Consider the following 13,905-nt stretch of genomic DNA (forward strand, 5'->3'; position numbering starts at 1 on the left):
TTTCAGTTTTGCTAAGATCGTATTTCTGCAATTTAGCACTTATTCGCGGGGCGCGAAGTTGTACTGGGAAGCCGCGAACTCACGCGAACAGTGCGAGCAAAATCCGCTGCTCGCGGATTTTGCGGGAGATTCGCGAATCTCGCGGATTGCGAATTTCCCGAAAATCCGCAAAATCCGCGAGCGAAACGGATTTTCCGCCCATACCTACCCCCGCCCTGTCAAGCAGGTCTCGGAGAAAAGCATTCTGCCCTGAGTTGGGGACATACACCACCACAAACGTACAGGTCACTCCATCGAGCACTCCCTTGACTATAAGCCACGTCCCTTCCTTGTCACAGCTAATCCCCAAAGGTTGGAAATGTAGAGACGCTCGAAAGAGAAGCGCTACTCCTCTATGTTTAGTGGATGCAGAGGCCCTATAGATTAGCGGGAAGTGTCTATGGCGCAGCCGGAGTTCGTCTTTACGCGCCAGGTGGGTCTCCTGGAGTCCCACAACATCCAGGTGATGATCAGTAAGATATTTCCAAACTTTTTGGCGCTTCTGAGGGGAGTTAAGTCCCTTGACATTCCATGTCCCAATACTAAGCGGCATAAGGGAAATTTAGAATCCACCCCTGTCTATTCGATGCGAGTGCCTTCCCACTCCTCCAGTGCCTAGGAAACAGACCCGCCTGGCCCCGCGCCCCCGTCTCCACCGGGTCTACACAGAACCCTGTACCCCTTACAGTGTCCGAAAACTCAAGACCAGCAACAGCTTCCACCCAGTCAACAGTCCCACCAAGAGGCCCGACAACCAAGAGCACCAAGAACACAGAAGCAGTGAGAGAAAAGCATACCATACATTCATACCAGGCGCCACCACCACCCAACCCCCTCCCGCCAAGCCCCCCACAACACCCCAGTGCCCCTCCCCCCAAACCAAACCCCAACTCAAAAACAAACAGATATACTTAGCAGTCCCAACGAATAGTCCAAGATCGGTGCAGCGCACAGAGTAGTCACTGGGAAGGGGACGGGAGACTCCATGCGGGACTCCCAAGGCCTCGGTCCGGGGTGTCTTCTCACAAAGTACCACCATACCCACGGAACCTGAGTACACGAGCCCCTCCGGCGCCCTCAGGCCAGCAGCCCACAAGTCAGGCCGCTCCGGAGCTCTGCTGTGAAGTCGTCAACGTCGCTGAGGCAACGGAGGCCACCGCATCTCCCCTCTCCTGTAAGCTGGTTGCTCGGTCAGGCCACCCGCGACCTGTGCCAAGAGGAGGATCGATGCCGCCTCGTCAAAGGGCTGCCCGCCCCTGAGGCCGGGGACTCATCCTCTATGCCCAGTAGCTCCTTTGCCACCTGTAGGGAGCGGATATGTGCCAGCTTATTCTGCCACCGGAAAACTATGCGGAAGGGATGGCCCCACGAGTAAGGAATGTTGTGGTTCCGCAGAAATGCTGTCACTGGCCTAAACTCCTGTCTTTTCTGAAGAGTCGTTGCCGCCAGGTCCTGATAGAGCTGCGGGCGGTGTTCCCGGAACTGCAGAGTTGGAACGTCTCGCGCTTTTCTGAGGATTCTCTCCTTTAGCTGAAAATCACGGACACAAACGAGTATATCAGGGGGCGGCCCTCCGCCCCTCCGCGGTAGACCAACTCCGTGGACTCGATCCATCCGAATCTCATGCACATCCTCCTTGCCCAGGATCTGAAGGAAGAGCTCCTGCACATAGCCACGTAGATCACCCGCTTCGCCATCCCACGGCACCGCTCGTATGCAAATGTTATTTCTTCGAGAACGGTTCTCTAAGTCTTCCGCATGGGATTGCAAGTCCAAGTTCTGTTCTGTGAGCCTCAGCACGTCCTGCTGCAACTGGTGGACGTCGTTCGCCATGCTGAGATCATGATCCTCCAGCATGGCCACTCTCTCCCCAATGCCGTCCACGTCTCTCCGCACCTCCCGAAGATCAGACGTCAGTTGCGCTCGGAGGTCCGAGATATCCTCCTTGATGGACTTAAAGAGGTCAGTCATGAAAGCTTTGGTGACCGGAGCCTCATCGTCAGACCTTTTAGGAGAGGAGCTCGGGCCAGGGGAAGCCGGCTGCTGGGTGTTCTTCAGCTGGCCGTCTTTACCGTTCTTCCCCTTGCGCAAAACGGTAGACATTGCGGCCCTCTTTGACTTCCTGGGAGACACCACAGACGGTGCCCCCCGCAACAGGACAGAATCTCGTCAATGCCCCTTCCACGCGTCCTCGGCGTGTGCCCAGATCCCCAATTGCTGTCCCTGTTCGTCTCAGTGGGTTTAGGCAGACCAGGTCCAGTGGAGGCAGCCTCCGCAGCTCCAGCCCCCGCCCCCACACCAATACCAAGGGCGTTGTCATACCACCAGTCGCAATGCTGCGAGAAAGTCGAAAGTCTAGGGGACCGACCTTCCCCTGAGGCCCACAACGCAAGCGGGCACCCCGACCAGCTAGGCCTCACTCCAATGACGTCCACCCAGCTCCACTCATTAGACCGGTCTCGCCCGCCCAGTGCTCTAGCAGAGTCTCATCCCCTGAGCTGGAGGAGGGGGGGGGGGGAACCCAAACTCGTGCCAAAAGTCTCCTTTGTGGTGCCAATCGCTCCTACCTGGGGCAGATGTCTGTCCTCACGATCCTCACGGCCCCCTCAATGCCTGTGTCAGCGCTCCTTGCGCACCTGCTGCTCGCACCGGCTCCCCACTGCAGCGTTGCTTAACTCCGGGGGGCCAAGTGCTCGCGCTGCCTTGTGCCACTGCCCCAACCACCAGCAACCGGGCCAGACCGACCAGGCGCGTGCGGGACCAAGCAGGAGGCTGTGGCACTCACCACCTCGTTCCCGCCTCTGCACACTTCTGTGGGGGTCGACCGCGCTCCCCCGGGGGACGTCCCAGCGCCAAACCACAGTCCGGGCCGCCGTGTAGCAGCGCGGGTCCCGGAAGCAGCGCAGACCGCCTCCCGAGCTAGGCCGCAATCCACGGCCTCAATTAGTCTGCTGGCCGCGCTGCAGCTCCAGTGGTTCACGGGCGATAAGCTCCGCCTCCTCCCAGGTACCAGGGGTCACGGTGTTGACCAGGCTATTCCTCGTTGCCGCTAGGCCCCCGCAGCACCCTACCGCAGTGTCCAGGTGCTCTCGCCAGCCTCCGTTCGCCGTACACCACCAGGACTTTCCGAACTGCCGCCCTGCGCCACAGCTCGCAGCGCCGCACAGGCCACGGGCACCGCTGCTGGATCCGGTCCCGCGAACATGGGCTCAGGCACCATCGGGGATCGCACCACTGCCGGCCACCTCTCTGAGAAGGCTCCAGAGCGACCAAAAAGCCCAAGGGGATGCCCGGGGCCGATGCTGAACAAGGCTTTGTAGGGCCCTGCGCCGGAGGGGACTAGAATCACTTCCTACTCCGTCGCCATCTTGGCCACGCCCCAACTTACATTTTTTAACTCCCCAGGTGCAAGCGAACATCTTTCTCGATCACAGAGTATCTGGTTTCCACTTCAGATAATCTTCTTGACGCAAACCCAATGGTAGAATCCATTGTTCCATCACTCTGTGAAAGTACTGCTCCGATTCCATACCCACTTGCATCCACAGTAACAAAAGTTCTGCGACTAGCCACATATGGTTAAAGCTCTTGCGCTGAAATCATTTTTTTTTTTTTAATCATAACTAAATTTCTTTGATAAGAAGTTCAAGTAAAACCTGTTTTTTTCCCCCTTCAACAAGTGTCTGAAACACTTGGTTAGATCTGAATGGTTCCTTACAAATGTAGAATAGAACTCACACATCCCTAGGAAAGATATAAGTTGATCCTTGTCCTGGGGATGCAGAGCCTTTACAATCGCCTCCACCAAACCTTGTTTAGGTTTCACCACTTCAGAAGACAAGATATGACCCAGATACTCTATTTCCTTGACCACAAAAACACATTTGCTCTTCCTTAGGGTAAAACCATTTTCACATAAAGCATTAATACTCTCTTGAGAATGTCACCATATTCCTCAAGTCTTAGCAAAAACCAGAATGTCATCTTGGAATGCCACAAAATTCTTGATACCTAGCAACAACCTGGTCATAATCTTCTGAAAAACGGAAGCAGCAGATGCCAGACCAAATAGCATTCTACAAAACTGAAAGGTACCATCAGGTGTGACAAAGGTTGTAAGAGGACAGGATTCAGCCTCCAACACTACCTAATGGTACGCTGCTTTCAAATCCAGCTTAGTATACCATTCGGACTGTCCAACTACTATAATTAAATCCTCAATTCGTGGCAACGGAAAATTCTATATCCAGATGGCATTGTTTACACTTCTTAAATCAATACAAAGTTGTAGTTCAACTGAGCTCTTCCTGGCTAAAACTACTGGAGATAACCAGAAGGTGGCATCAACTGGTTCAATAATACCATCCTGCTGCATGTTTAAACCAACTGGAAAATTTATAAATGACAAAGACACAAATGTGTTTGCCATGTACCACTGATAGTTGCACTAAAAGTGTGTTGAAACCATAGGAACTAAAGTAGAGGTGAGAAAAAAAAAGTTCTAAAAGTTCACAACACAAAATGAGCACAATAATGAGCATGCCAGTTGATGCGGGGTAAAGGTCCAGTGAACCAAGAAACAAAGAAGAAGAAATCAAAAAATATATATATTCCAAACGTTATGAGAAAAAAAAAAACTATTTAGATTTGAGCATGTCATTCGCTGTTAGCACCTCCGTCCACTGGATGGCAGACTCGAATGATCTGCTAATGCCAGATACGTTGAGCGTGCGGATCACCGCCAGCAAAGGAAAAAAAATCCAACCTAAGTAAATTCCCACAGCAAGGACGAAAAGAACATGCAGGGATCACCTACGTGCAGGGCTCGAGTCGGGGTACCACGCTGGTGGACGGGGTCCCCCCACTTATTTTACTGAGTGGATGCTATCCCCCCCTGCCAAACAGCTGTACTTCACTCTTTGGCCTCTCTGGGACGAGATCGGAGCTCACAGCACGCTGCTCACGCGCGGACTTCTCAGATGCAATCGCATCTAGGGGGTGAGCGAGGGAAGGCAATGAGCCCGATGGTGCAAGCCACCTTTCATGACGTCACTTACTGTTGTGACGTCACTTCCGGTGACTGCGTCCCCCCCACTTCTTTTTTTAGAACTTGTGCCCTGCCTACGTGTGAGAACTTAGTTTGCACTCAAACAGTGCATAGCATTAGAAATGACGTTCCTCGAACGCCGCACAGCTACCGACTGCTGACAACAGCACGATCCTGCTCCGACAAAGACGTGGTCCCAAGACAACCTTGTGAAAGAAAGAGGGACAGTCTGGAGCATGTGAATGCGCGCGCTGGCACAGGGAATAACGGCAGGTAAAGTTTGTAAAGCAATAAACCCAAAAAAATTACCAGACACGCCATAGGTCCTCAGTATTCAAGTTGAGACAGGAAGAAGCGATCAGTCTCCCGGGCTCTAGTAACGCCGCCAAACTCCTTGATCTGTCCGCATTCCACATACCGCTCCTGAGTTTTCCTCATCATCAATGTTGCATTTGCAGCCAGCCCCCAGGCAAGGAGGAGTGCAAACTCTAATTTAGCGATAGGTGGTTGCAATGCTTCCCAATTTGTATGCAGCAGTCTGTGGGCAGGCAACACACAGTGTGTGCCCTGCACCCACCAGGTTTGTGCTGCTTTACTTAATAAATGACGGCTCCAACATTTGTCTCAGCGTGTGCCACACAGTAGCAATGGTGTCAGGAGGTGCTATAAATACATGACGTAAGCATTTTTGTCTGGGGATATGGGCCACACTAAAATGCATTAGTTTAACACCTGATGAGTGGTAATTGGCAGGGCCGGGCCAGATTTGTTAATGTCAAAGAAACAAGTAGAAAACGACAACAGTCAGGGCTCGGCTTCGTTGATTGTGAAGGGCAGGGACGGAGTCTCAAAAGTTCCCTAAATCATGTACTGCAGTGTGTGAAGTTTAGTCACTGCAATTAAGAAAATATTAAAAACGCAAGACCAAACACTCTGAAAGCACAGCACACTGGTGCAGCTGAGCTCATACAGCGTGCCTTGTCAGGTGGTTGGGGGCATTATTATTGCGCGACTAGTGCATTCTTGTGCGGTGTTGGGGACACCAGCACAATAATGCATCAGTCTAACTCCTGATGTGTGGTACTTTTTCAGGGATATACAGTCCTGTTCTGATGCTTTTACTCCTTTTTGTTCACCACTTTCCAAAATCTTTGGAAAATAAACATCACGGACCGCAGTTAACTTTACGATCCTTTTGCTGCTCAGGTCACGTCAGTATATTAGGAGCCAAGGGGGAAAGGAGGGAGAGGCCGCCCCACACTCAGAACATGATAAACAAAACAAGGCCTCACCCTCTAAACACTTATTCCCATTAATTGTGACGGAAACCAGGGGTTTCAATAGCCTTCTCAATTCCCTTATATGTGTGCAGTCCAACTACTCATATAGGTCACAGTGTCCCTTTTCACAGAAAACACAAAATGTCAACTACCATCCACATTCACCACCTTTCATTCGGTGAAATAAAATGTGTGGGAGAGGAGAGAGAGTACCTCACGGTAGAACCGCCAACGGGGTTACTGGCTAACTATTACCAGTGTACCCACTTATCATTGGTAGCTCCCTCTCTTTCAGTGAAAGAGAAAATGAGAAAAAGACAAGACGAGAAGAACCAGTACTTGTTCTCCTTCTTGAGAACCACAGACAGTGGTGATCACTCGTGTAATAGTAAGACAAGACAGACAACACTTACTACTGTGTATTTACATATACCAAAATAACCCAAGTGAGAAATAATAAGTGTAATTCTCACCATTAAGATTGCAGGGCTTGCTGGCCACTCAACTTTTATTCTGGGCTGCAAGCTCTCCAAATTAAAAATGGTTCCTATTAAACCATGCCCAATACTTCATTGCCAATGCCAACATGTTTTGTTGCTTTATTTTTGCGCAACTACATCAGGGCTAACAGGGGTTCATCTACTCATTCTTACACTTTGTGTTTACATACAACACATGTAATGGTAGATACTGACATATAACAAACTTGAGCCAGTTATAAAAACCATCCTATGCCTGCATCCCAGGCATAGTGAGTAGTAAAAAGCTATGGTGGTACTTAGATTATTTAGAGTATAATTACCTGGGGGTTGCGAAGTTACAGCATACCCATAACCCTCCTCATTGGGTCAAACGATCACGCGTCCCTATGAAAACCATCCACAGTCTGGTCTTCTGTAATTGTACATAATGTATGCTTGTAGTGCCAATTACCATGTAGCACATATTCCAAGTGACGTGCCACTTCCATAAACTTAGCGTAAACTCAACCAAATGTATAGGCTCACCTTTAATAACTGCCATATTGTCTGTAAAAGATCTTACCGACCGGCAACGTCCCTCTTACCAATGCCGCGTCCCACCGGCGTTATTTGGAAGCTCCAGCTTGGACAGCCCGGTTCCCTGTGTATTTAGCTCCCAATCTGGTCTCGACCAGCCAATGCGTCTGCGTAATCATCTGATACACGGCGTCCACAAAAGTGGCAGCCATATTAGAGTGTAGGGGAAAATAGCTCTAAACAACTACCACAACGAAGTTAGAATTATAAATGCTACATGTATGCCACACCTGAATGTTTACCGCACAATCCTTAATAAAAATTGTGTTCGAACGAGGTGCAAAATATAATCATGTGTGTGTCACAGGCAAGCTATTTTTTCATTTATATAAAAAATGGGGGAGAGAAACCACCAGATCACACGCCCACAATTTTTCTTTCAAACACAACTGCCACTATGACCAGTCACTCATGCGCTTTTGTTTAACAAAGGGGAACCTTCTGTTATACATAACCCAGGCTCATCACATTGCCCTGTCGGCCATCTTGGAACGGGGTCAGCACCTAATTAAAGTCATCATTGTACAAAACTCCATTTACTGATTTTATTCCATTCAATGGAATCATTCAATCCTTCCCTATCTGCTAGTTCTAGATACATCCATCTGGCCTCTTTCCTAGCCAGTATATTTTCAATATTATGTGTTTCTCCCAACACCCTTTCCAGGACCATCCACTTGAGATCCCTTGGTTCGTGTCTTTTAATCACTAAAGTGTTGTACCAAGCGTGTAGAGAGCTTTGATAGTACTAAGATGTTCCTATATTCGGACCTTCACCTTTCTTGATGTCAAACCGATATAGTGAAGTCCGCAACTACAGGTCAGTCTGTAAATCACACGAGATGTGTTACAATTACTAAATTTTGTAAGATACCAGATCCTCCCATCTCTCAATGTTACCAGCTTTGTTGTCTGAGTCAGACTACATACAGAGCAGCTCGCACACAGATAGTGCCCCGCTGGGAGGGAACTAACATATGGAGCAGTTGGAATCAGAGTGTGGACCAGCTTGTCCTTAAGGTTCGGGGCTCTTTTGCAGGCGAAACGTGGATGTGGCATCTTATCGGTGCCAGTATCGAGGATGGACCAGTGTTTCCTTACAATTTGCCTCATCTTAGTAGATAGTGGATCAAAGGTCGTGACCACTGGTATACAGTCTTGCTTCTCCTTCACATTCCTTTCCAAGAGTGCTTCTCGGGGGTATTTGAAGCTCGCTTCCGTGCTTGCTTGACTACTCTCATTGGATAGTCCCTCTCTACAAGTTTATTCACCAGTTCCTCGGATTGTTCCATGAAGGATTCAGTGGACGAGCAATTGCGCCAATAGCGCAAAAACTGGCCCACAGGGAGATTATCCCTTAAAGCTCGAGGATGGAATGACCGGTAGTGGAGTAACGAATTCCTGTCCGTTGTTTTATGGTGAACATTGATGGCCAATGTACGTCCCACTTTGTTATATGTCATTAGCTACCATTACAGGTATTGTATGTAAACACAAAGTGAAAGAATGAGAAGATGAACCCCTGTTAGCCCTGATGAAGTTGCGCAAAAATACAGCAACGAAACAGGTTGGCAATGAAGTATTAGACATGGTTTAATAGGAACCATTTTTAATTTGGAGAGCTTGCAGCCCAGAATAAAAGTTGAGTGGCCAGCAAGCCCTGCAATTTTAATGGTGATAATAACACTTATTTCTCAGTGGGGTTCTTTTGGTATATGTATATACACAATAGTAAGTGTTGTCTGTCTTGTCTTACTGTTACACGGGTGATCACCACTGTCTGTGGTTCTCGAGAAGGAGAACAAGCACTGGTTCTTCTTGTATTTTCTTTTCCTTTTTCTCATTTTCTCTTTCACTAAAAGAGAGGGAGCTACCAATGATGATAAGTGGGTACACTGGTAATTGTTAGCCAGTAAACCCATTGGCAGTTCTACGGTGAGGTACTCTCTCTCCTCTCCCACACATTTTTTTCAACGAATGAAAGTGGCGAGTGTGGATGGTAGTTGACATTTTGTGTTTTCTGTGAAAAGCTGCACTGTGACATATATGAGTAGTTGGACTGCACACATATAAGGGAATTGAGAAGGCTATTGAAAACCCTGGTTTCTGTCACGATTAATGGGAATAAGTGTTTAGAGGGCGAGGCCTTGTTTTGTTTATGCTGCTCAGGTCACCTCTGAGCTAGGGGTTGCAAGATCAGTCCCAGGGTAATGGAAGGCGATCCCGGGGGTCGCTGATCCAACCCCTGGCGACCTCTAACTGACGTTCATAAAATACAACTATTCAAGGCTGAGGGTAGTAGAAGTATCAACATTGAAGAGTTTGACATTTATATAGCGCAAACATAACCCAAAAGGTGCTAGAGCGCTTTACAGTAGCACATAGAAGATGTAAAAACATTGCAAAATACCAGCTTACAGAATTATAAATGTCTGGGGACGTATGTAATAGAAGTTGCATCAGTGAGCACGCTGTCAAATGGTAGAGTCTACTGTAATGGAGGTAGTGCAGTTAATCTTACTGCAATGGTCAGAGGCCAAGCTATGGAGGTGAGCACGTATGTTCCCACTAAAGATGTAAACGAAGATGTCATTTGAAGGAGAAGGGCTTTCCGTTCTGTTTTGAAGATCGTCATAGATGATGGTGGTGAATAACTTCGGAGGTAAGGAGTTCCATTTTGTGGTTACGTTTTCCGAGCAGGATAGTGCCAGGAGACATTCCTTTTTACAGGTCAGAGGTTCTAGCAATAGTCCTTTGGCATTTCGTGATGGCCTGGTGCTTCTAAATAGCTTAAGTTTGTCCACAAGGTAAGGAGGATTGGATGCGTGTAGGGCCATTGTGGTCATACATGCCATCTTGAATATTATCATATTCTCAATGTCAGCCGCCAGCAAGTAACCAGCATAAGCAAGGTGTGATCATTCCTGTCATTTTCCGTATATCACCGTTCCCCAGCCGAAATTCCTACCTGTATGCTCCTCCAACCTGGTTACAGTCGTTATGCAAGTGAGCCAGAATGGTCAGGGATGTCATCGTCAGAGTTTTTCAAGCATTCCACAAGCACGTCTGTAGTGAGAGTCAGACCACAGGACGACACTGAAAGTAAGTGTATTGCTGAACATGACCCAAGCTCTAGTCTTACCTACAGAGCAACGACCTTTCCTCACCTCTTGGAATAGTACTGCTCCCTCATGGCCCACCCACCTCCGCAAGGTCTCCCTCCATTTGGCAATCTGAGGGGCCGACAGAGGCCTTCTATTTAATAGTGATTACTTTTTTCCCTAGCACAGGTGCTAAATCCACAAATCTACTACTGACTTTATGTTTAGCTGAACAGGGAATCCCCCCAGCAGGCAAAACAATGGAGTGCTTGGGAGGTGCCTGCCTGGGATTACTCCTTCCCAGAATTCTCGCTGTTCCAGACAAGCCCAGCCCATATGTACCATCTGAGCTCTTTGTTTACCCACATCTAGGGCACCTCACTTCTTGTGCCACAAAATGCTGCAATATTCTCCCTGGTGTAAGATACACCCTACGCAAGAAATAATAGTTAAGGAGTTTAAATCTGGCGTTCCTGGAGACTGTGTATATGTTAGTGAGTATCTTGGTCCAGTGTGATTCCGGAATCAGTTCTGGAAAGTCCTCTTCCCATTTTTGACTTAGCTCTTGGATGGCACGTGTAAATCTGTGGGTAATGCTCTATAGAGGAGTGTGATGGCATGCATCCTTCCAGAGGAAGTACATGTGTGGCTGCCTAGGTGCACTGCTATCCCCTTTTTTCCAGTGGTTTAGTATAGTGATAGACAGCGCGCAGTGCAGTAGAAAGAGTCCCAGGTGAATCTTATAAGCCTCTGTAAGATCTTCAAAGGAAAGAAGTATGCCATACTGAAGTAGTGTGGCTCACTGGTTAGAGGCAGCAGACCCGAGAGCAGAGGACGGCCCGGGACCAGGGTTCGATTCCCGGCGCGGCAGGTTTCTGGACCAGGGTCAGCGGACTCGATAATTCTCTCGCCTCGGTGCCCACTCTGATCAGCGATCACACTCGGCAACTCTGGGCATTAGCTTGCTTCATCTTCACTAACGGCCCCACCAGACCGCCGGGGATGCCTGGTCTCACCCTGGAGATACCCATTAAGGGACCATCTCTCAGGGAAGCCAGGAAGGGTTTCGCAGCGGTCGAAGCGCCTTGGGACCCTACGGGTAAGTAGTGCGCTATATAAAATGCCTATACATACATACCTCTAGAGATCACCCACCTGGGTTGAGACCATCCTTGTCCATTCTGTCACCCTGCATAATGCACCATTTTTTTCATACATTCTAGGGCCTGCAAGGTAATCCACACGCTCTTCCTCATGTTTTTACCCTGACCCCACCTCAGCGCTCCCAAAATTAGCAGGTCCAATAATTGGTGTTCCTCAACGAGTCGGTCCAGGTTTTTCATTGTGGCACGTGTGCTTGCTTATTTTAACTAATAAAATCAGAACCACAAGACCTAAAATAAAAAGCAAAATCCTGGTTTGCACATGCTCCGCTGCTCACACAGACCGGTACACTTGAGCGAGCTGCTTTTGAATGAATAGAAGTAAACTTTAGGACAGTGAAATTGTTTCCACTTCCAAATGGCAATAAATACTACGGAGCTATCAAGTTTCCAAGTTCACGTGTTAGTAACTTATTCAGCCATCGTACGCTGGGAGTTGCAGTCCTGTCCGATTTAAATCAGGTGTGTGTTTGTGGGGGGCAAAGGACTACAAATCCTGTGAGTGTGAAGCAAAAACCTGGCCTGGACGATATACTCCCGCACAGAAAGCTGAGAACTCCGAATAATTCCACTAGAAATAAACATAATTTGTTAATTTTTAGACAGCGTCTCTTTCAATATTATTAAACCAATTAGAATTGATAATAAAATAGAAGAAAAATACATTAGTCAAGTCCGTTAAAAAAGCATTAAAAACACACACACAAACATACACGCACACTAAAATGTAAACGCTCTATATGGTGTATAGGCCATGCACGCTGCAGTGCTGACTACCACTACGTAATGCTACAGAAAAGGCAGTGAGCCTTAGCACGCTTAATTGATAAACTCGAAAAAGTACTGGTTATACAAGACATCTCACAAACACGCACATCTCGCATCTAATCAAAACGTATTTCGGTAATCGAAACGCAAAGTGGATATCTACTCAAATACGCAGACTTCTGAACAAAAATTCCTAAATTAAAACGAGGAAGAACCTGTCTCATCGCCAGAAGCCTCAAAACCAAGAAAAAGTATTAATTTCCATCCAGGCTTGGTGTACGTATGCGCACCTCGACTGACTCACCAGCACGGTTGATTCCACGCATAGAGAAGCGACCTTTCACTGCACCGGAAGGACTAACGCTCTGCTCAGTAAGTAGGAATAAGAAATAAGGGGCTGAGAGACCAGCCACCAGGTGCGGTCAATTAACGTGTGGATCGATTTCCTGTAAGTGTGTGTCATGTCTGTAATGCATCCAGGAAGAAGTGGATGAGCTGCAGCGAGCAGCTCTCGTTTTTACCGTTCATAATCCCATGCACAGGCTAGGGTGACACCCTCCTTCCTCCTTATGCGTTGTTGCCTGACCTGTATACTTTTCTGCACGACGGCTACCTACACCGTGCCCTGTGTGCTCTGCATGATTTTTCTGTCCCGCAGATCAGTGCTGCACGTTGTTGATCTACACCAGTGGAGAGCAGTGTGTATTTTGCCACACAAGACCAAAGGTCGCAATAATTTTTCAAAAAAAGGAATCTTATGCATGGGCTAGGGATTGGTTCTCAGCACAGTATCCCCGACTTCTTAGAAAATTAAATAATAATAGCAGAGTAATACGCATTTGCAATGCAATCAGTCTCGCATTTGTGAAAGTTAGAACTTTTGGCATTGTAAATGACAATGTTTTTTATGACATTTCTTTTTATTTTTTACTTATAAATAAATGGCATTGTTATTTACATTGCCAACCTCAATGAAGGTCGAAGTCTCACAATGCCTGTCTCACAAGGCACACAGATACACAGCAGTCACCCGCTTCACAAGGCATAACATACACTCAACTTCCGGCATCACAAGATACAAAATGCACTGCAGTACCTTATGCAAAATGCACAAAGTGGGAGGGGGGGGCGGGAAAGGCACGGACAGCGGGAGGGGGGCGGGCAGGCACACGGACAGCGGGAGGGGGCCGGGCAGGCACACGGCAATCTGTATAACATATAGAGATTTCATATCAAAGTGGTGTGAGGGGGAGAAAAGTGTTGATTGAGACACTGAAGAGCATCTTCTCCCCTTCCACAAATATTAATATCGTTTGTTTCACAGTCCCATATTTTCAGAACGAAAACATTTTCGATTATAATTATCAATAGCAATGTAATTGTGTTTACTCATTCATCTAACACTGCTAACAAGGACTGGTGAAGCCAAAAAGTCCTGCATGTTTTAGG

General features: G+C 47.8%; 1 protein-coding gene across 2 annotated transcripts in view; it reads right to left on the reverse strand.

Annotated features, from left to right (window-relative positions):
- Nucleotides 1-12,803, reverse strand: part of LOC147669065 (HAUS augmin-like complex subunit 3) — a 136,948-nt gene extending 124,145 nt beyond the window's left edge. The window contains exon 1 of one of the 2 annotated variants that reach the window (XM_086948253.1): nucleotides 12,672-12,803. Coding sequence is in view for 1 of the 2 variants with exons in the window: in XM_086948252.1 (XP_086804378.1) it covers nucleotides 12,761-12,782 (22 nt within the window). In the remaining variant the exon portion in view is untranslated. The remainder of the gene's footprint in view (nucleotides 1-12,671) is intronic. The other variant, XM_086948252.1, reaches the window with a different exon arrangement.
- Nucleotides 12,804-13,905: the final 1,102 nt, after the last annotated feature.

Source organism: Lissotriton vulgaris, unplaced genomic scaffold (genome assembly GCF_964263255.1).
Source record: "Lissotriton vulgaris unplaced genomic scaffold, aLisVul1.2 SCAFFOLD_1082, whole genome shotgun sequence".
NCBI classification, from domain to species: Eukaryota; Metazoa; Chordata; class Amphibia; order Caudata; family Salamandridae; genus Lissotriton; species Lissotriton vulgaris.